This window comes from Molothrus ater, chromosome 6, assembly GCF_012460135.2.
Source record: "Molothrus ater isolate BHLD 08-10-18 breed brown headed cowbird chromosome 6, BPBGC_Mater_1.1, whole genome shotgun sequence".
NCBI classification, from domain to species: Eukaryota; Metazoa; Chordata; class Aves; order Passeriformes; family Icteridae; genus Molothrus; species Molothrus ater.
In genome coordinates, this window is record NC_050483.2 from 41,496,980 (window position 1) to 41,518,148 (window position 21,169).

Sequence of the window (21,169 nt, forward strand, 5' to 3'; positions counted from 1 at the left end):
GCAAGCCAGGTTTGCAGGATGTCATTAACATGAGGGGGTTTATTTTCTTGCTCCAAACTACTTTTAGGGTTTTAATTTCAGGATCTAGTATGTCTGCATAAGAAAGGAAGAAAATGGCAAGAGGGTGTGATCTGCCTTTAAGAGGCATGTTAGCTATGTAGGACAAAACAAATTTGTAGCACAGTGCAGAAACAACAGTTAAGAACTTTTTTCTGGCTTCTGAACTTCTGTGGCTTTGTGAGAGACTAGTAGAATCTGGAAAAGATGTCTGCAAGCCATCTTTCCTTTTAGAAGCTTTTGGGAAATAATTCTTAGCCTTAGTAATACCTGTTGATAGACCTGAATGCAAATGATGGGTTTGCAGTGACAGGTATCATGCTTGTGGATGCCAGAAGAGTGTGAGATTCTTGTGCTTTGAAGGGCAAAGAAGTTGTGTTATAAAACCATAGAGACCTTAATGACAGAGTGACTGAGGAGTTAGAGAAACAACTTGCCTGTTTTGTTTACTGTTTATATTGCTCCCAAAGCAAAATGGGGAAGTATGGGATAGCTGAAAAATGCAACTCTTTCAAAGTGTATTGCTGTAGGGAAAGAAAGAGGAAAAAAAAAGAGTATAGTAAAGTATAGAAAACAGCAGCACTTTCAGTGTGCCACAACCATCACCACCAATTCTCTCCTTTTGAGTGCCTTATATGTGAAGGACCGGAGCCAAGCAGAACAATGACTGCCTGGGAATGGCAGGACACACTGATGCTGGGAAGCATCATGGACTAAACATATGTTCTCTAACAATGTACTTTTCAGCATTTTCCTCTTAATATTCTGCACATGGGGCTTTTTTTTTATGTGGTTGTTACGGTTTTTTGGTTTTTTTTCCTTAATTGTGTATTTGGAATAATACAATACCCAGGGCTGACATTGAGTCGTTTGGAATTGGAACAGAACTGTAGGCAATAATGTGCCAAATCCAGTACAGCTTACATTAGAAATACTTCACTTAAAAGCCCCTGTTGTCATTTTCTTTGCCTCCTCCCTTTTCTGTGCTTCTTTCAGGTTTGACCATGCCAGTGTGAAAGAAAAAGAAATGTATGAAAGGGGCATGGTTAGGTTCTGCAAAGTCCCATTGAGCACACAGTCCAATGTCATGTATAGCAAAATTAGTTGCCTCTTCTGAACTGATATCTTACTTCTGGATATACTGGAAGGTGTGGAAAGGCTGAATTTTCAGTTGAAAGGATTCTGGTGTAATCTCACCTCCACCAGTCTTTTCTCTAATGGTAACTCCATCCTTGTGTGGTGTTTTCCATGCTTTAACCCCAGCCAGCAGCCAAGAACCATGCAGCCACCAGCAGGGTCAGGGAGAGAATCAGAAGGGCAAAACTAAGAACACTTGTGGGTTGAGATAAAGACAATTTAATAGGAAAAGCAAATGCCACACATGTAAGCAAAGCAAACCAAGGAATAGATTCACTGCTTCCCATGGCAGGCAGGTGTTCAGCGTCTCCAGGACAGCAGGGCCCCATCACATGTAACAGTGACTTGGGAAGACAAACTCCATCACTCCAAACATCCCTCCCCTCCTCCCGCTTCCCTCCACTCTCTATACTGAGCATGATGCCACGTGGTCTGGAATATCCCTTTGATCAGTTGGTGTCATCTGTCCCTGCTGAGTCTCCTCCCAGCTTCCTCACCAGTGTAGAAAAAGCAGAAGAGGCCTTGGTTCTGTGTAAGCCCTGCCCAGCAATAACAAAAACATCTTTCAATTACCATCACTGTGTTCAGCAAAAATGCAAAACCCAGTTCCATACCAGCCACTGTGAAGAAAAGTAACTCTATCTCAGCCTCAGCCAGCACAGTTGTTCAATAATAAGAGGTGCTCTTGCTTTGTGAGCTACTTTTAGGGGAAGAGGATAGCAGTTACCAGGACGCCAAGCAGTTTGTTGGTCATACAGCTGCATAAAAATAGACTGTGGGGATCTGCATGCAGATGATGTGCATTCTTATAATGCTGCTTTTACTGTCCTGGATAAACATGGGCTGGGCATCCGTTAGTGGGTGGGAGCAATAGTGTGGTGCATCATTTGTCTGCCTCGGGTTTTTATTCCTCTCTCCTTTGTTGTCTCCTTTTTCATTATTATTATTAGACTGCTCTTGTCTCAGCCTACAGGTTTTTACCTTTTATTTACAGTTCTCTTCCCCATCCCATGAGGTACTTTGTTGCTGGTTAGGGTTAAATCACAACAGCGTAACCTAAAAATCACAAGTGAAGAGATGAGTACACATGTATGCACATACAGTAGAGTGCATGCAGGTACTGTTTAAAAATGCATATAAACCCATAGATATGCCTTTAGTGCAGATTTATACATCAATACATAAATACATATGCTTTCTTGTGCATCCATGTACAGTATATGGATATGTAAATATATGTAAGTACATCTAGGCAAAAAATCTAGCATGTAGGGTGATTACATGTCCAAACATTCAACCTGTCCTGCACCAAAGAATATATATATGTCCTTGCTTCCGGGAATTTTTTTTCAAGCTTTGTGACTGTGTCAGCCGTTTTCTCTTATTTCCTTTTTTTCCCCTTCAGCTGTCAGTAAAACACACAGACAAGTTTTCTTGATATATTAGAAAAAGAATGGGTGACTGATTTCTATGTATTTTGCTATTTTTGACAGCGCTTGCTCAGTGGAGAATAAAACTGCTGTAGAGGAGAAACAGTAGGTTCTTTGAGTACCAGGCAGACAGACCAATCATTTCTATATTCTGGTCAACGTGGTCTGGGTAATAATAAGAGCAGAGCCCTCTTCTCAACCCCTTCCTCCAAATGAGTCATCTCCAGAAATGGAAGTTCATCATGCTCTGAAACTGCTGCTGTCGCGGGAGTACCTCAGTGCTCTGTAAAGGTTGGAAAAGGTTGTTGGGGCTTAACCTCTAAAGTGCATGGGAAGTCCACTTAAACAGAAAGGTTTAGGCAAATTCTTGCCAAAGAGTGGCTAAAGAAGATTTTGTTTTTTGCCTGTTAGTGTTTGAGCAATGTAAGCTCTGTTCCGCTGCTTAAGATCTGGTATAGATAATTCTTAAGCAGTAAGACAGTACTGAACTAAACAGAAATATTAGTAAATTAGTCTTGTATCAAAGAGGCTTTCTTAGATGTGAGATCAGTCTTCCTTGAGCTCTACACAGAGGAGATGGGAACCCCATGCTTGAGTGCATTAAAATGGCAGTGTAGCAAAAGTAAACAAACCGAGGGAAAGGTTTATTATTGTTCAATATTTATATTATAGAATTCTAACACTGAAAGAGATTAGGAGGTTATTTGCACTGATCTGTGTTACCAAAATATTTTCTCCAGCTTAGGCGCAAGGTAGTAGCTAGGAAGAAGGAATATGCTTTCGTGCTATCTATTGACTTGTATGAATTCAGTTCCCTCTTTCTCAAAATCAGGGATAGAGGCCCTTAATGAAGGAGTGGAAAATAGTACAATAATAAATAACCTAATGCAAAGACACTAATATTCGCTGAGTAATAAAAAGCAGTAACTTAAACTGCTTTGTAGGAATTTCTTATAGAAAGAAATTCTACAATGGCATGATCTTTTTGTTTCCAGCTCCCTTTGTGCTGGGAACCAGCTAATCAGGTGTCTCTTTTATCTGGTGTTTAAGTGCTGACTCCATTCCTGACTTCCCCTTTCTGAAGAGCTCTCTCTCTCTTCCTGATTGCAGCAGCCCACCTACTTTGGGAAGGAAGTGTAATCTGGTGCTGAATTGGGTGCTGAGGTCCTCATCTGTCTCCCATTTCTGCTTCTCATTTCAGTGCTTCCACTGGAACATGTCACCTATGTTTGCTTTTGTTTCTGCTTCCATGTGCTTTCCCTAAAGTTCTCTCACTTTGGCAGCAGTTTTAACTGTGCTGAATGCTTCCCTATCACCCCCAGGAGCTGCTGGACTTGCACTCCATGAGCACAGCTTCCAGGTCAAAGCAAGGGATGAAGGTGAAGTTTTGTCAATAGCCTTGGTGAACCCTCGTTGTGCCACTGGGTTCTTGTGGTGGGCACAGGGGAGAGTTTTTAAAGTAAGTGTTTCTCTGGAGGCCAGATGAAACCAGATGAACAGCTGAGAGGGAAGTGTCCCATTCCAAGCCTCCCTTTATTGGTCTCACTGTTGTGCTGTGCACTAAAGCTGTGGCTGGTGCAGCTGGGTGGCTTCTGGAGGAACAGATGAGCTAGACCTTTTGGCATTGTGGTAACTAGGGCTCAGTCCCAAACAGAAGACAGGTATTGAATTTTTTTAAAAAAAAATTTCCCCCTGTTCCTTTTATTAGTGTTGAAAGCTTAGAGATGAAGGCCACAGATGAGAGAGTTTTAGATGTGCATGAGAGAAAGATATAAAAGAGCTTCTGGTTCTTTTTTTCACACCAGGTTGGGGGTTATAAGATGACAGTATTTTTCTCGTGATGCTTCTTCTTTCAGGTGGGGAATTAACTACATTCCCTGCCCTCTACAGCAAATATTCAAGCAAATAATTAGCTCGTGATGTCGCTGTTTTCACACAACATAAGGCCCAGTGCAGATAAACATTTGGGGAATCCTACCTGTGGAGGATTTGAACTTTGTTCCATGCTACAGAATTTGAAGAGAGATGAGCAGAGAGATCCTGGAGAGATGTCAGTGTTGACAAGTTTTTGCACAGAGCAAAAAGAGGGGTATTAAAAATGAAGTTTAAAATCCCATAGTATTTTGGGCTAGGCATATTGAGACAGTGTCATCCTGCAATGGGAGTTGTTCAGCAGACCCAGAGTGTCTTTGGTCCCTCACAGGAGGAGAGCCTAGCTGGAGGGATGCCTCTTTCTTTGGCTGACACTGCAGGTGGTGGGAGATGTCAGTGCCCCTGAGACCTTTGTGCTAAGGCTGAGGGAGGGGCACATGCTGGGATGCAGCACTCTCAGCGTTAAGCTACAAACAGTGACCCCATCCTGCTGCAGTGGCACCACTTTCAGGCTTAGTCTGTGCAGTACTAAATCCACTAAATGCTTCCTCTGTGAATGTAATCTCATTGTTACTTGAACTGTGCTCACTTTTGAGCATGTGCTCTGCCACATGTAATGGTAAATATTTTCAGTTTGGTTTTTGCTGGGCAAGTGACAAAAACATAGAAGACGCTGCTGTGGTTGGCACAATTTGCTGAGCAGTTGCTTTGCTTACATTGGAAGCCTCGGCAGAGAGACTCCTGCCATATGGAGACTGAACTTCCTTCTTGCACCTTCCAGGGATATTCTATTGAAGCAGGCTCAAGGCATATTGGCTAGGGAAGGTAGGTTGTGGGCAAAAACTGCATATCTGTGAGTTAGGAATATCTATTCAGTATTCTCACAGAAGACTTTTCACATTAGTGTTCTCATTAAAATATATTTTACCACTGAAGAGAAAAGCTGAGTGAAATTAAGAGTTTCTGTTCCAAAGGAGTTTCCTCCAGCTGACATTTGTTTTCACTGTTGCTGGTAAGATGAATTTTTTAAAAATGTAAATCCACGAAATCTTCAAAACTGGGTTCATCTGTAACATTCTGGTATTTTCTGAATCAAATTATTTCATATTGATTGAGCTGACCTCAAATAATCTGGAGCCAGTTTAGCACAAACTATATTTTCCAGTGCAGTTCATGTGACCCATAGGGCCCTTGTGTCCATTCTCCCAGAGAGACCAGAGTATGTGTTAGGCTGCTTTCTGGCAAAGCCAGTCATGTATCTCTGCTGATATCAGGTGGGACACTGACACTGTGTCATGTCAAAGTATTTTCTTAGGGAGTGGAGTCCAGAGGCAAAAATGGGGACCACTACTGAAAGTAAATGTGATGCCTGAAAAATACTGGTTTATTGTCCGGTTGGCTGTCTGTCTTTGCCCAGACACGTGTAGGGTGGTCCTGGGGCCGCCTGCACTTCAAAGGATGAGTCTGGACTCTTCAGTTTTTCGGTCTTCAGATTATTTATTATTTCTTATCTACCGAATTTTCTTTTTGCCCAGCCGAGGTTTGACCAGCAAGGCAGCCAAGGGCACTCTGACCACCCACGGGGCAGTCGTGTCTTTTTATACTAAAAACTACGTATATCATATTTACCTTTATTTCCCAATACCTTTTACTCATATTAGCAAGTGCACCTTCACCATGGACCAATCCTCAAGTGCCAACATCACCACAGAAAATGGATGACAAGAAGAAGAAGGAAGGAGGACAAGGCACGCCCTGATCCCTCCATCTTGTCTCTATAACTCCCCTGTACCAAAACCTTAAAATCTATATTTCACCTTGTGAATACATCATTCCTGCACCATTCATTCTTAAGTGACTCTCATGTCCTCAAACAGGTGGCACATCCCTAGAGGGATCGAAGTCAAGCCACCAGACCCTCCTGGCAATATTCCAGGATTTCTGAGCCCCCCAAGGGTGGTTCTCTTGGTAACTCTGGACATCCGGAGTGATGTACTGAGTTCCCACAGTTTATGTTTTGGTTAAGTTCATGCAAAAACTTTTCTGTAAAGTTCAATAAAACAAAACTTGCCATTTTTGGTTTGTTATAGATTGGAGTGAAGCATTCCATTGCTAATTCTCTGTAAGAGAAATGGAATTCTCTGTTAAAAAGTCTTCCTGATGGAAGCATTCACTCAGCCACACTAAACAGATTTATTTCCTTGAGATAGGTCTTTTGTACGTGCACAATCTTAGGTGGATTGAAAATACAAAGAAATCACTAAATGGAGTGTTATTTTCTAAGTCATTGTCTGATAGACTTTTCAGTGTAATAAGGCTCAAGCCATAAATGATCAATGGGGCCATCCTAAAATAATTCCTCTCAGCCTTTCATATGAAATTCTTAAGACACTTGACAGTAATCATTTCCTCACTTAATCATCTCTGAACCAAGCTTGACAGATTTAGCTTGTGCTTGCTAGACAAATCTGAGATTTCAGGATGCATTTGGGAGGAGCAAAATATTTTGTAACTGGTTAATGTCTGTATAAGCTCACTACAGGACTGAATGTAATTTAAGTCAACTCCTGCATGCTGGTAAAGAAGCTGCTGTGAGAATATTTTTTTTTTATTTTAAGTGGTTTTTATTTTAAGTTATTTCTTTTTTTTAACTCTCAAGCCTTCATTTGCTAGGGAGGTGATTTGTAAATCTAGGGTTTTCAAATTTGTGAGGTGTCAGTATTCTCTTATTATAAGGTTTATTTTGCTTCCTGTGCTTGAACACATATTTGGGAAGTCTTTAGATACATAATAGTATAGGTAGTAATTTGTTTTTTTGCATGTTCCTCTGCTGTCCCCTTCCCCCGCTACATAAAATCATAGAAAATACAACTAGAATGGACCATTAGAGGTTATCTAATCCTTTGCACTTCCACTGTCCCAAAACAAAAACAATGACATCTATGTGAGTTTTGACAGCAATTTTTTTTTGCCTGAAATTCAAGGTCTCCAGTAATTGTTGCTCTTCAGACAACCTCTTCCAGTGCTTCACTGTTCTTAAATTAAAAAAGCCTTCTTTCTCTATCACTTTTCTTGCTGTAAATTTTTGCCAATCATTTCTTGTCCTTTTCAGCATGGGTACAAAGAGTAGATTGTTCCTTTCTGCTTTGTAGTAGCTCTTTTCTATTGGAACACTTTATAATGTCTCCTTTCAAACTTCTATTTTCTAGACCCCTGATTTTTTTCATTGCTATGGTCAGGACTCTTTCTAATAGTTGCACTCCTTTCTTGCAGTGCGATTCTCCAAAGTGAACATGAGCTCCAGTAGAGTACAGCACTATCTTTTTCTGTGTCTCCCTACATTCCAGCATGCGTCTTTCAACCCATCCGATGAATGATTTTCTATGTGTAGCTAACTGTTTATTTCTTCTATTTTGTTTTACCTCTGCACTAGGCTCAGTGTAAAACAGAGAATTTCCTCATTGTTGTATATGGATGCATATTTTTAAAGTACTGACATATCTTCTCTATGTCCTTACATACAGAAATACATCTATGGTACAGATTACTTTTTAGGGCTAGCATGAGGCATATCTGTGTCTGTGGCACAAGTAAGGAACATCACAGCTGACTGTCTTGGCTTCCCTTGTCCTGCAGTTTTTTTCTTCTCTTTTACTAGGCCAAATGGAGGTTGAATAGAACATAAGTAGAGGAAAGTTCAGTTTGTGCATCTCAATCTGCAGTGAAATGCCTTAAACACTTTGCTATGACTTAAATGTGAAGTATGTTAATGTCAAATACCAGACAGTTAATTTTTTTACCTTTGTATTAAAAGGAATCAGCTAGATTTTTAGAAACAGAATGAGAAATCTAAATCTAATTTCTCAGAGTGTTTTTTAGCTTTAGCAGTAAAGACAAACACTGAGTGAACACGTATTCTTTGTTAAACATAATTCAGATGAAATCTAGACTTGCATTGCTCTAGTCAACATTGCACAAGTTGTATTTTAGTCTTGACTGTTTAGTTCCAGTTACTTTTCATCCATGTTCAATGAATTGCTTTACAAAATAGGTAAAGCAATTAAATCTCTTTCAGTGTGTGGGGAATGGTGATAGTTTTTATTACCTGAATACAGTTGTCACCCTAGTGGAACATCGAATATGTTTATACTAGGTATCCACAGTGGTATTTAAATAAGTGTCGGAGCTTTAGTTACCCATCACTGAAGACTTGGAGCACTTGATACACAGTCTGCCCCAGACACAAAGTAAAGTGCTGCTAACCCCGTGTGGTTTTTTCTACTTGCTTGTCAGGGAGGACTAGGAAAACACAGGTCTAATAAACCAATGGATAAACTGTACTTTTTTTTTTTTTTCTGTGGGAACTTGCTTGATTATGTGTAGATGGCTTTAAGAAGTTTTAGGCACTAGCCTGAGTATCTAGAAGTTATCCTTTGTGAGAATTGATTTGGGCAGTTGGTGAAGGGATGCAGCCTGGGACAGAAAAAAGCATTATACAGGGTGCAATAGGTGAACAATTTGGCTGGCCTTCAGAGGTGCTCTTCCTAGCTAGCTAAACATATGCAGCCTTCAGGTTATTGCTCTTTTTCGTGATAGTTCATGATGGTAGTCATCTAATTTGCCAGGCTATTGGCAGCCATTCCCCTTTGGAGCATGCCTGTGTCCAGCCTGTACTGAAAATCATGTTTCCTGCTTAATAACACCCACTTGGAGAGGAGTTTTTATATTGGCTACTGGCCAAACTTAGCGCATAATTTTCCCTCCTTTTTTGTTACTCCCTCTCTATCTGCAACTTCACTTGATTGCAGAGAGATGCTTTTCATCATTGTGAAAAGCCATCTGATTAGAGCTGTCATTAACCCATGAGTGAAACTTATAAGAAGTTTAGCTGGAGAAATTCCTTGAATGCTTCAGAATTGCAGATTTGCCATTTTAAAGAAACCTCAAAACTAGATTGTGAATTTGTTTTAGCTCTTCTTAAAACAAGCTCTTCTTTCTCAGCAGATTTATAGGAAACATGATTTAATGTATACATTTTCTCCCTCAGAGTATTTTAGATGTCATGAAATGCTACTGCTGATTATCAGGACAGTGTGTATCTGCCCTTTCCTGACCATCCATTTATATTAGTCTAATTCATTAAACAGAGGCACTGAATGGTCAATATTCCTTGGTAAAAGTGTATTTAGAAACAGTCCCCATGGAAAAGGAAAAAAACAATGTTTTTATTATTCTTATTTCATTTTTGCAATATAAAGTGATTTTAAGGTTGGAGGAATGAAGGTTACTTTTCAAAAGTTCTGAGCATAGCTTTTGCTAATAATTTTCTTCCCCTTTTTCTTTTCCACCTTTATTCCCAAAATAAAGGTGGCTATGTCTGTATCAGTAATCATGTCTTGACTTCCTCAGACCTTCTCTGATATACATATCAGACCTGGGATGAATTCAAGCTTGTGTCTGTTTTAACAGGCAAGACTGGCATTGTTCAGAAGGCACCTGACATAAATGGACAAGTCTATGGGCACTGCTTTCATTGCTTTGCTTCTCATTTCCTTTTGAAGCCATGTGTGGCCCTAGCAGACTGTCCTAGAGAGGAGCAGCATTATGAGACAGTCATAGCCTCATTTGAGGCTACTCCACTTAGAGGAGTGGGTTTCAATAGGTATTTTGGCATATACTGAGGAGCCTTCAAGTTACTTCAGAGGTTTCTTGTAAAATGAGACTATGAGGCAGGAAGTGCTCTGCACATGGCAGATTCTACTGCTAGCAGAAACCTTGTTCAGTGAAACATGCAAATGTATCTTCTCTGACTTGCAGCAGGGGCCTCTAAGAAACTATTTCTTGAAACTTACATATTTGAGTTATAGAATCAGGTTTTTTTGTCAAAGGCATTTTGCTTGCCTTCCTTTTTAGTGGTATGTTTTAAGGTAGGATCCCAAACATGTAGAAATATAAAAAAAGCTTCACTGAACACACTGATGACAGGTCAGACCAGAACTGATGATAGCATCTTCTCCTTTACCAGGCAGTTTTAGCAGTTGGGAAGAAGTGCATCATCTGTCCTGCAAACTGCACTGAAGCCTCTGTTGGTTTCATTAAAACACAAAGATTCATAGGTTATGAGGCCAGAAAAAGCCATTATGATCATCTAGGCTGATTTGCTGTATAATTAATTCTTGTCTCACTGTGTCTTTTAGAGAAAACAAGATACTATTTTAATTTAAAATTTGCCAGCAGCAGAGAACACACTATAACCTGTAGTAAATTATTTCAGTAGCAAATTACTCTCATGAAAATGAGTCATAATATTTTAAAATGTGAATTTCTCTAACTTCAATGTCTAGCCCCCAGATCTCTTTGTCCCTTCGTCACATACATTGAAGACCCCTCTCTTGCCAAATTCCATTTTCTGCACAGGTACTTGTAGATTGCAATCAAATCCCATTTTAACCTCTGCCTGTTAAACAGACTGAATTTGAATGTTCTCCACTATGGGACATGCATGCCAGTCATTTAATTTTATTCCCTCCTTAATCTTGAACCTTTGGTTTAACAATTGAACTGTTATTATCAGAAGCTGCTTTAGTATTTCTCCATTCCTGCCAAGGATTCACATTGGTTTTACACTCAACCATTACTTCTATCCTTTTATTGTTATGAGAGTTCTGGTGCATTTGATTACACATCATGATGTTGATGTCCAAATGTATCTGTCAATAATGTTTCCAGTCACCTATGGAAACACTTGCACTTCTTTCATAAAGGTGCTTTTTTAGATTTCTCAAGCTAGGTGTTTTGTTCTGGGTTTTTTAAAAAGAAAATAATTTAGAACAATGTTTTAATAACAGAGATTCAGACTGGGGTGGATATGTTTATTTGTAAAGACTGAATTCAGGACTCTTGTATCTATTCAGCAGCCTTCCTCATCTCCTCCCCAGGTCTTCCTTTTTACTTGCTTTCTTAGTCTCTTCATCCTTGGCCACAGATTCTTCATTGTTAGTCACTTTCTTGATTACAACTAACTTTATGTAATTTTTTTCTGGTTCTTTTGAAAGCATTCTGTCACAAGGATTCTCCAGCTGTGTGGTACTTGTATGATTAATGAAACAAAAAGCAGCCAGCATTCCACCTCAAATAAACTCAGAGGCATTTCCCCGGAAAAGATGAGACCTATTACTCAAGTATCAAATACATCAAAGAGGGAGTATACACATACAGTAACCTGTATGTGGCTCAGCTATGTGTGGGAGCTGCTTATGTGCATATGATATTCCCCCTATCAGCAACCCACAGAGATTGCTGAAAACAGCTCAGAATCATGGCTAGATACAACCCAGCACCACCCATCAATCAGTGTCTGCTCCTCTCATGTATGGGAAGACTGGGTCAAGATGCAGTTTAGAGGAGTGTTGGTTTGACCAATTGTTAGTGGTATCTTATAAGGGCAGGTCTCCTTCCTTAGAATCATTGAAGCCATAGCTCATTCAGGCCTGGCATTCTCTTGCCCACCAAAGCAACTCTCTGCTGTGGTGGAACCAAAAATGCAATGGTGCACCAGAATTGTAAGCCCTCATGGGCCTGGAGAATGGTCAATCCATGCACCTAGGATGGTGTCTTCAATAGTGGAGGGTGCAGGTGGTGTTTAGGAAGAGCACAGGACCGTGGCTGCTGCCAGTGGTGCATTCCCTGACATTTCTGCAGCACCCACTGCTGTTGGTTTACAATTGCTAGAAGATGCACTCCTTCCTTTTTCCTTCAGTATCACTTTGTGCACTTGCTGTCCATTGTTATTTCTGGTTCTTTTTGTGTCTTCTGTTGTACCCTACTTCCATGACCTCCCCTGGCAGCAAGTACCAGAAGTTCACTACCCTCTGTGTAAATAACTACTTCTAAAAATCCATTTTATGCTGATTTCATACAAGTTTCAGCAAATGCCTCTAACTTTGTTATTGCTGGGTTTGGCAAAGAGCAGTTCCACATTAACCTTCTCCATCTTCTGTAAACTTCAATCATATTTTTCTCAGTCCTCTCCAAATATGAGCTTGGCCTTTTCAGCCTATCCTCATAAAGCATCCTGTTCCATCCTTTTAGTTGCTCTATTTATTTCCTCTTTCTCCTTGAGAAGCAGAGACAGGACTTCATGCAGTGCTCAGAACTGAAGTCTGACTGAGGTGCACCTCATTGTCTGGGAAGAGAGGAGACTCTAATGCACCCCCTTGCTGTGTCAGTGGAAGGAGGTGTATGGTCTCTCTAATGAGAGCATTTGACGTGATTAATCTGTAGAATAAAACTACTACAGTCCCATAAATTGAAAATGAATTTTATCCCTGTTGCAGATATTAATAGCCTTGATGTTTCTGATGCCTGTGTGAGGGCAGAGCACATTATTAGGAATTGGACCCAGTGACTGTGGGTCAATACTGTCCTCTGCTGGGAAGAGCTAGAGCTTTGTGCCATTTCTCCAAATGGGATTTAACAGCTGGCTTCACCTTTCACACGGCGTTTCGCCTTTGCAACAGGAAAATCTGACTGCACTGGGGAAATTCTCCTTTAATGCTTAGAGAAAGCTGGAATTTTTGCCAGCTATGAATGTATTGAATCACGATTTAATTTATTTTTTAATCTAGAAGTTACCTAATCTAAAGCTTATCCCTCATTCTTTCTCTCATTTGCCTTTTAGTATTTACTGCATACACATTTCTCTGACTTTCCTGTTCTAATAGTAGAAGTAACAATGCATATCTCCTTTCCCTTCTATTTCTGTAACAAACTGCTGGCAACTCATCCTGATAAGATTTTGAAAGCAGAAATCAAATATGTGTGTATATATATAAGCTATATGTGACAGACACAAAGTATTTTAGAATAATAACTCCTTAGAAGAAATTAGTCTTCAGTAGTATCACTGAACAAGAATTCAATAAAAATTGTGCTAGTAGCAGAGGTGGTTTTACTTGCTGTACATGCCAGCTCTGCATTTAGCAAGTGTGGAAGGTGATTGAGAGGAAGTACAGTTTACAAGTATTGCAATTTTGTGCCTTCTCCAGTTCCTGCCTCTGTGAGAATGGCATGGGCCAGAGAAGAGTCTGCTTTCCAGGAATTCATTCTGAACCTGAGAGAAAGAGGAGAGTAGGAGGTCTGGACTCCTGAGTAAGCCAGACATGCTCAGGAGTGCTTGCCTGTTTGAGACTTTTCTCTTGGCTAATTTCAATCCATGTAGCAGGAATAGGCCCCAAAGTTCTGGTCCTTAACCCAGAGAAAGTGAGAGTCCAGGCACTGAAAATGTACAGATTTTTATGTGTTAGCACAAAAAATTGTTGCTTTCTTGAAGTAAGGGTAAGCTATACAGATATTTCCATGGCAAGCTTGTGTCAGTAGTGATCTAAGATTTCTTGCTCAGAGAAATTTTAAGCCTTTGTTATTTTTTTCTTCAGGACCCACAGGGCAATCACTAACAGTTCACAGCAACTTGCTGAAATTCTTTTGCATCTCTCTCCTGGTAGTTAAGTAGGCTATAGGAATAATAGAGAAATGACAGTGGTACCGAGTTCCCTGCTGTGGCTAGTAGAGATGGACATGGAGGTTATACTTTGTTATGTATTTTGTATGGGATTTATGCAAATATAACAGCATGATACCAAACACACACTGGATTTTATGTACAGAAGCTTTTACAGCTGAGTGGGCCTGTGGTAGAGTTAATTGTTCTCACTGCCCTTCAGTTAAATGTTGTCTTCTGACTGCTTATCTGATCTAAAGTCATTGCAAAGTACCCATTGCTGTCATTTCTATACACTCTTCTGGTTCAACTTGCTCCCTCTGTCATGATGTCAGACTCTTGCACTTTCTCCTTTCTTCTCCCCACTGCCTTTTGGGAAAAGTTTATCTCCCATGGCTGAAAGTAATTGGGGTGTTTGTATTGTATGCAGGATTGATGTATGATACTTTTCCTTGTGTCTGGCAGGTTGTTTATAAGAATAATGACATTCGTCTGGAGCTGTCTCGCTTGGCACGGATTGGTGATACTAAGATGAAGATCTATGGGGAAGTGAAATTCATATGTGAAAATGTGGCTACACTGGACCCCATCAGCTTCGAGACACCTGAGGCCTATATTAGTCTGCCTAAATGGAATACCAAGAGGATGGGCTCCATCTCATTTGATTTTCGAACCACTGAACCCAATGGACTGATCCTTTTCACCCACGGCAAGCCTCAGGAGAGGAAAGATACCAGAAGCCAGAAAAATACAAAGGTAGACTTTTTTGCAGTTGAGCTTCTAGATGGAAACCTCTACTTGCTGCTGGACATGGGCTCTGGGACCATTAAAGTCAAGGCCACCCAGAAGAAAGCCAATGATGGAGAGTGGTATCATGTGGATATTCAACGAGATGGAAGATCGGGTATAGTTATAACTTTTTCTTAAATAGATTCATATTTCAGATTCAGACCTAGGGCTATGTATTAATTCCCAGAATATTTAAAACCTGTTAAATATGAGTCACCTCCTTAACAAAGCAGAGTGTTATTCCAGTGGTGTTTATCCAGCAAGGCAAAGATGTGAATGGTTTAACGAAAACATTTAACAAAAATGTGTAGTGAGAACTTTGAGTAGCACATCACAGAGGTAATCTATTAATATTTTATTCACAATCCTCAGGTATTCTGGACATATATTTGCAATTGCATGCATAGTTATGGTGATGATTTCTTTGTGGGCCATGGTAAGGTTTAAGATCCTTCAGCACCATTGTTCTCAGCTTGAGAACTTCTTCCTGATCTACCTTGGGATTCAGCATTTGGGATCTTGTTGAGAGAAAAAAAAGATGAATGGGCACAACCAGTAACAAAATTATGGCAACAGATCAATATTTTCATCCCATTCTGTTCCCTTTAGTATTCTGTGGTTTTGAGTTAGGTTTCATTACTCTTTTGAATGACCGATTCTAGTCTTAAAATCTGAGGCAGCATTCAGTGGATGTTTCTTTTCTTTCTTTGCAGCTTCTCATTTTCAAATACGGGCTTTAGTATTCTAAAAATACATTTACCATGCAATTGCCAAGAGATATTTTTATTGTTTCCAGTGCTGAATATCAAGCTAACATTCTCATGATCTACTCTGAAATTGTGGAGAAAAATAAAAGCTCAGTTACTGTAGCTTCATCTAGAGAATAGCAATTGTACTTGAATTTTTTCTGAACAGTTGGTATCTCAAAGCCTTCACTTCAAAAGGAATTTTGCTTACATTTGCTAATGGATTTGAGATTTGTCTGGTGATCTCCAGATGATAGTTTTAGGTCCCTAATTTTATGTTTCCAGTTGCTGAACACCATCAGTATAGGGAATGCAGTGCTAGAATTTGCTTCCCTTGAGTTTTTGGAAGAGCTGACTTTGAGATACCATGCAAGGCCTAGCTGTTTGAACAGGTTTTTGCCTGAAGCTATTTTTCCTTTGATGATTTGTATTTGGCATGGTGCTCTGCTTGGACTTAATATGTGTGGTTATGTATTGCTATCTCCTAAAGACATCGATAGGAGCATTTTACAAAGGAAGCCATAAATAAATAAATGGAGCTTTGATTTCTTTAGAATTGCTGGAATTTAATTAACTTCTAGGGGTAAACTCAATTAGCTGTGTTTCATACTGACTTCAGTTTTGCTTGCTCCCTTGGGGACTGTGTCATCCCTGAAGAAGCAGCTGCAGAGGGAGAAGAGACAGAACTCACAGAGGCTCTGGTGCAAAGAATGTTTGCAAAATGCTACCAAGAAGGACACGTGTTAATTTGGACACATACACAGGAGGCTGTGGCAGACACATTGCTACTTGATGGATGACACTGTAGGGCTGACTTGTTTGTCACTTGGCAGGGAGGTTTATGATGTTCTGGGCACTGATTAGAGGTAACGGATTTTGAACCAGTTCTCTCAACAAGAAAGAACATGTTTGTATGATGTCTTGTTCTTTTTTTATTTTTCTTTTTTTTCCTTTTTGTTTTGTTGTGTTCCCTGCTCACAATGAATGCTTAATTAATGACTGATGTCTCGTGTCCTGAGAAAACCAGGCTACTGGCATTGATTTCTTCACATTGTACCCTCAGTCACTATTATCCAATGATACACTTACCCACTTTGGATAAGTGTGAGAAAGGAGTTCAAGACCTCTTCTTGTTTAGTCCTTGGCTTTTCTTCCACGCGTGGACCGGATAATGGTTACACACTGAAGATTTTCTCCCTCCAGTATAGATGACTACAATTTGGAAACAGAACAATTAATTTACTTAATGGGGGCTAAAAACACCCTTTTGAGTTTAATGAGTGAGCAACCTGCAAGTTCTGATTCTCATTACTAAAGCAGCAAGGCCTATGTTAAGTGTCATGTCTCTCTGTTTTTTTCCCATTTATATAACAGTCCAAAACTTCAGGTTCTGCTGATCTAAAATAGCTTAAAACCCCAAATTTTCACTATTGCAGTGCACTAAGGCAGGGAAGCTTGGCAGTCATGCTCAGATAACCTCTGGCATCTCTAGTCCCCTTAGGCCTTGTGTATGCTTTGGTCTGTGTTGGCTGCCAGAGCAACAAAACCTGATTTCATCTTTCTACTCTGACAGAAGCTGGCAGTATGGACATGGATGCCTAACTTTTCTGTCCTTTATTAAAGGTCCTGTAACCTTTCTGTCCTTTGAGAAAGCTCCCAGCAGGTTCACAAAACCTGTCACAGTTTCTAGCTGGGGAACAGTGAGCATTTTATGCAGGATGATGTTTTTAGCTAGTCATCAGCTACAAGACATACATGACTTCCCACCTGACTAGGCACTAAAAATCTTACTAAATGGTTTGGTTTACAGTTGTGTCAGTGCACTATTTGGTGTGCCTGTTCTGCCCTCAGGGGGTGTTTTGGTCTGTTCTTCAGTCCAGCACTAAGAGGAGACGGCACTGCAGAGGAGATGCTTAGATGCTTCTGATTTCTCAAGATGGACTTGGATCAACTCTAAGCAGAGTGAAAACCAGGGGATTCTAGAGGAAAAAAAAAAAAGGATGTCAGCTTATGCAAGTGCTCCTTTCTAGGATCAATACACGACTTCTCCATCTCAGCAGCTTGGTCTTAAAAGCACTGTTCATCCAGAGTACTGCCATCTCCTTGCAGGAGTTATTGCAGGGTACAAAACACTCAGAAATTTAGGTTGCTGTCTAGCCTATTTCTTGTTCACCATCTCACCATCTTTCTCCAGGTTTTACACTTCATATTATCCAATATTTCTTGTCTTTTAGGGGATTTCTTTATCTTTGTGGCATTTGCGCGTGTTCGTTCTCTCCACAGTAGCATCTGTCTAGAGCTCAGCCCTCCAGTGTTTTGGTTCTAAGCTTTAGAGTAATATGTACTCTACAGGCTGCTTTTGACAAATAGCAGTGGAAATTATGGAAAGGGAGTTGTGTTCCTGTGGCTCCATGACATGCTGCCTGTGTGACAGTATGTGTACTGTCACATTTTCTCTTTCCTTATTTTATAAAAGAGAAAATGCCTGTGGTGCTCCAGCTTGTTGATACAAAATGATTCATCAAATAACTGTGATTCTCTTTGAGCCTTTAATTTGTAATGCCTCTGTTGCTTCTGACACTCTGCTGCCTCTGATATTATTCGTCAATTATTGTGGAAAATCACACAGATGGAATATCTTGTGTCTGTGTCATACATGCAATTCTCTAAGAAGATACCTCTTACAACTGAAGAAAAGGTGTGTGTACACAACTGTACTTTCTTACAGAGACAATAGAGTTAACTCTATTAACTCTCCTTCCTTATTGTAGGGGTGTCTGATAAAAATCCAATGATGTGGAATTAATCTTAAAGCTTGGATAGTGTCTCTGAAGACAGACTGTCTTAATGACAAGGCAATTCAATGTGATGATTTATAGCTAGGGAGAGCGAATTGCTGATTTTTAGATGAGTGTCTGGTGGGCAGATATCCCTATCATAGAAACTGCTGAATGCTCTTCAGAAGAATACAGTGTTCTGGAATGTGAGAGATGTGCATTATGTTCCCTGTTTTTCTTTGGATGCACTGTCTGACCTTAAACAAGTCACTTTGCTTTTCTGTACCTGTTTTAAATATTCTGATTATATTTCTGTATTATATGTTCTGATTATTTTATGTGCTGGGACAATTTCTTGAAATATATGAGAATGACCTCAATGCAGTATTCCCACATTTGATTTGGAGCATATAGAAATTATCACAGTTTTAATAATAACTGTTGTTCACATGTAAGTTTGTCTCTCTCTTTCTCAATTTTCCTGTATAAAATGGAAACTAGAAAACTTTCTTTGTAGAGCTATACAATATTTTATTTTGGGACAAACTTCTGGAGATTTCTAGTTCAGTTTAGACTTTCTTCAGGATTGTGTACAGTTGAGCTTTGACTGCTTTCAGTCTGGTAAAGCTCTCTGAGGTTTCTCTTTTTGTGTTTGACCACTTTTGTGGTAAAAAAATGGGCTTTTCTATGGAGTTGGAGATTCCCTTATGTTGTGGCTTAAGAAAGGTACTCTCCTATTCAGTGGTCCTGTTGAGACTCTGCAAATCAAAAATCACATTGCTCACTTGCTTCCCCTGGCCATGCCTCTCCCAGCTACTGCAAAGAATTCCCTCTGTTCTGGCTGGAACCAGGACACCCTACTACAGCTTGTGTCTCTTGCCACTACGAGTTCACAGTGCTAATTCTTGTTCAAGGTTCAATTTGTCTGCCAAATGTCCCAGTCCTTTTCCGCAGAGTTGCTCCTTAGCCAGCTGGTCATTAGCCTGTACTTATGTGTGAGGCTTTGGTGATTCCGGTCTTGTAACTTTGTATTTATTGGTTTTGATTTACAACAAACACTGTTATCAGTCTGGTGCTCCACCTTGCAATGGTTTCTCTAAATGGTAACCCAATGCTTCCTCCAATGCATCAGCCATTCTCTCCATGTCATTTACAAACGTGCCCATGTTGGTCCAGGTTTGGAGGGATTGGTGAAGTGTTTTCTGAAAGAGCTGTATAGTGGGGGTTTTTGCATATCTTTTTTCTCTCTAGTCTTTATGCCATCGAACTCCTGTGTGTTTTCAATAAGTTTTTGCTTTGCTGGATGAATACCATTGAATAATGCTCAAATTTTAAATGCTCTTATTTATCTATTGAATTATTATGCTTCTGACTTTCTAATGCAATTTGGGATATAGACACGTGATCAGTTGCTGCATAGAAGTACTTAGGAGCTGTCGATCAGGAGGAGAGGGAGCTGTGTGAAAGATACTGTTAAAATGCCATTTGGGTAGGAAAGAATCTTCACTCTCCTGTGCTGAACTTTAAACCTCACTCAGTTATTGGGAAAAAATGAACTGAACTGAGTCTGTAGTTGAAAGTGCTGATGTCTCCTTATCTTCCTCTTTTAGGTACCATATCAGTGAACAGCCGACGCACGCCATTCACCGCTAGCGGGGAGAGTGAGATCCTGGATCTGGAAGGTGACATGTACCTGGGTGGGCTGCCTGAGAACCGGGCAGGACTCATCCTTCCCACAGAGCTCTGGACAGCAATGCTGAACTATGGCTACGTGGGCTGTATCCGAGACTTGTTCATTGACGGCCGAAGCAAGAACATCCGGCAGCTGGCAGAGGCGCAGAATGCCGCCGGGGTCAAGTCCTCCTGCTCCCGCCTCAGCACCAAGCAGTGTGACAGCTACCCGTGTAAGAACAATGCAGTCTGCAAGGATGGCTGGAACCGCTTCATTTGTGACTGCACTGGCACTGGCTACTGGGGTAGAACATGTGAGCGAGGTAAGTTGTGTGTTCTGACTTCAGGTACACAAAGCTGAAGGTGTGCATGAGAACAAGAACAAAATCTAGTGTTCCCATAACACTCTCCCCCCGCCCTTGTTGGTCTTCCTAATGCTAAGTTCCGGTCCCCACAGTTGAAAAACTTTCTTCTCTGATTTGTTTCCTTCCAGTTTTTTCCACCCTCATTTCATGAACTTACTTGGCCACTTCCCTCCCTAAGCCTTCTGAAGATCCTGTCTTCAAGTTCCAGAGTTTCATTAGCTAATATGGTTTGTCTCCTGAGGTGGAAAATGCAGCTGCATGTGAGAAGTCTCAAACAAATTACTGGAAACTGTACCAAGTGTGAAATCTAGTTATGAAGCTCTTTCCTGCATGATGAATCCCAGTTCTATCTGGGCTTCCTCTTTTTTTTTTTGTCTAGTAGAATTTCCTTGATGGCTGTTTATGAGTAAAGCCAGCTAATGGGATAGCGTTAAAAGCAGCCTGTCTCCAAGTTCATCTCTGGTAAGGCAAATCTGGAAGAGATTCATGGGAGAATCTCTGCATCTTGTTGATACTCATACAGATTGTGACTTAAAGACAGATGATTTGGAGATATGAGGCCCAGGTGATGCTCATGTAGGCAGGCACATTTTCTACATGTTATAGATCACTTGGAAAGGATTTACCAATGCAAGATACTTGAACTATGTATTTCTCAAGTACATAGGTAGTTCCAATAATTATTGTTGTCTTTATTATGTTGCTGCCACCATCAGAAAGAAGTAGGTGAGTGGTTTTACAGAAAAAGATGGGGCTAAGATCAGTTCCAAAGCATTCCCACCCTCCCTAGAAGGTGTTTTCTTATATATTATTTTTATATTTCTGT

At 40.3% G+C, this 21,169-nt stretch overlaps 1 protein-coding gene across 18 annotated transcripts in view; it reads left to right on the forward strand.

Annotated features, from left to right (window-relative positions):
• NRXN3 (neurexin 3) overlaps positions 1-21,169 on the forward strand; it is a 966,298-nt gene that overhangs the window by 285,188 nt on the left and 659,941 nt on the right. For all 18 annotated transcript variants that reach the window (XR_008508436.1, XR_008508437.1, XM_054515101.1 and 15 more), the window contains exons 7-8: positions 14,461-14,899; positions 19,918-20,301. Coding sequence is in view for 16 of the 18 variants with exons in the window: in XM_054515101.1 (XP_054371076.1) it covers positions 14,461-14,899; positions 19,918-20,301 (823 nt within the window). In the remaining 2 variants the exon portion in view is untranslated. The remainder of the gene's footprint in view (positions 1-14,460; positions 14,900-19,917; positions 20,302-21,169) is intronic.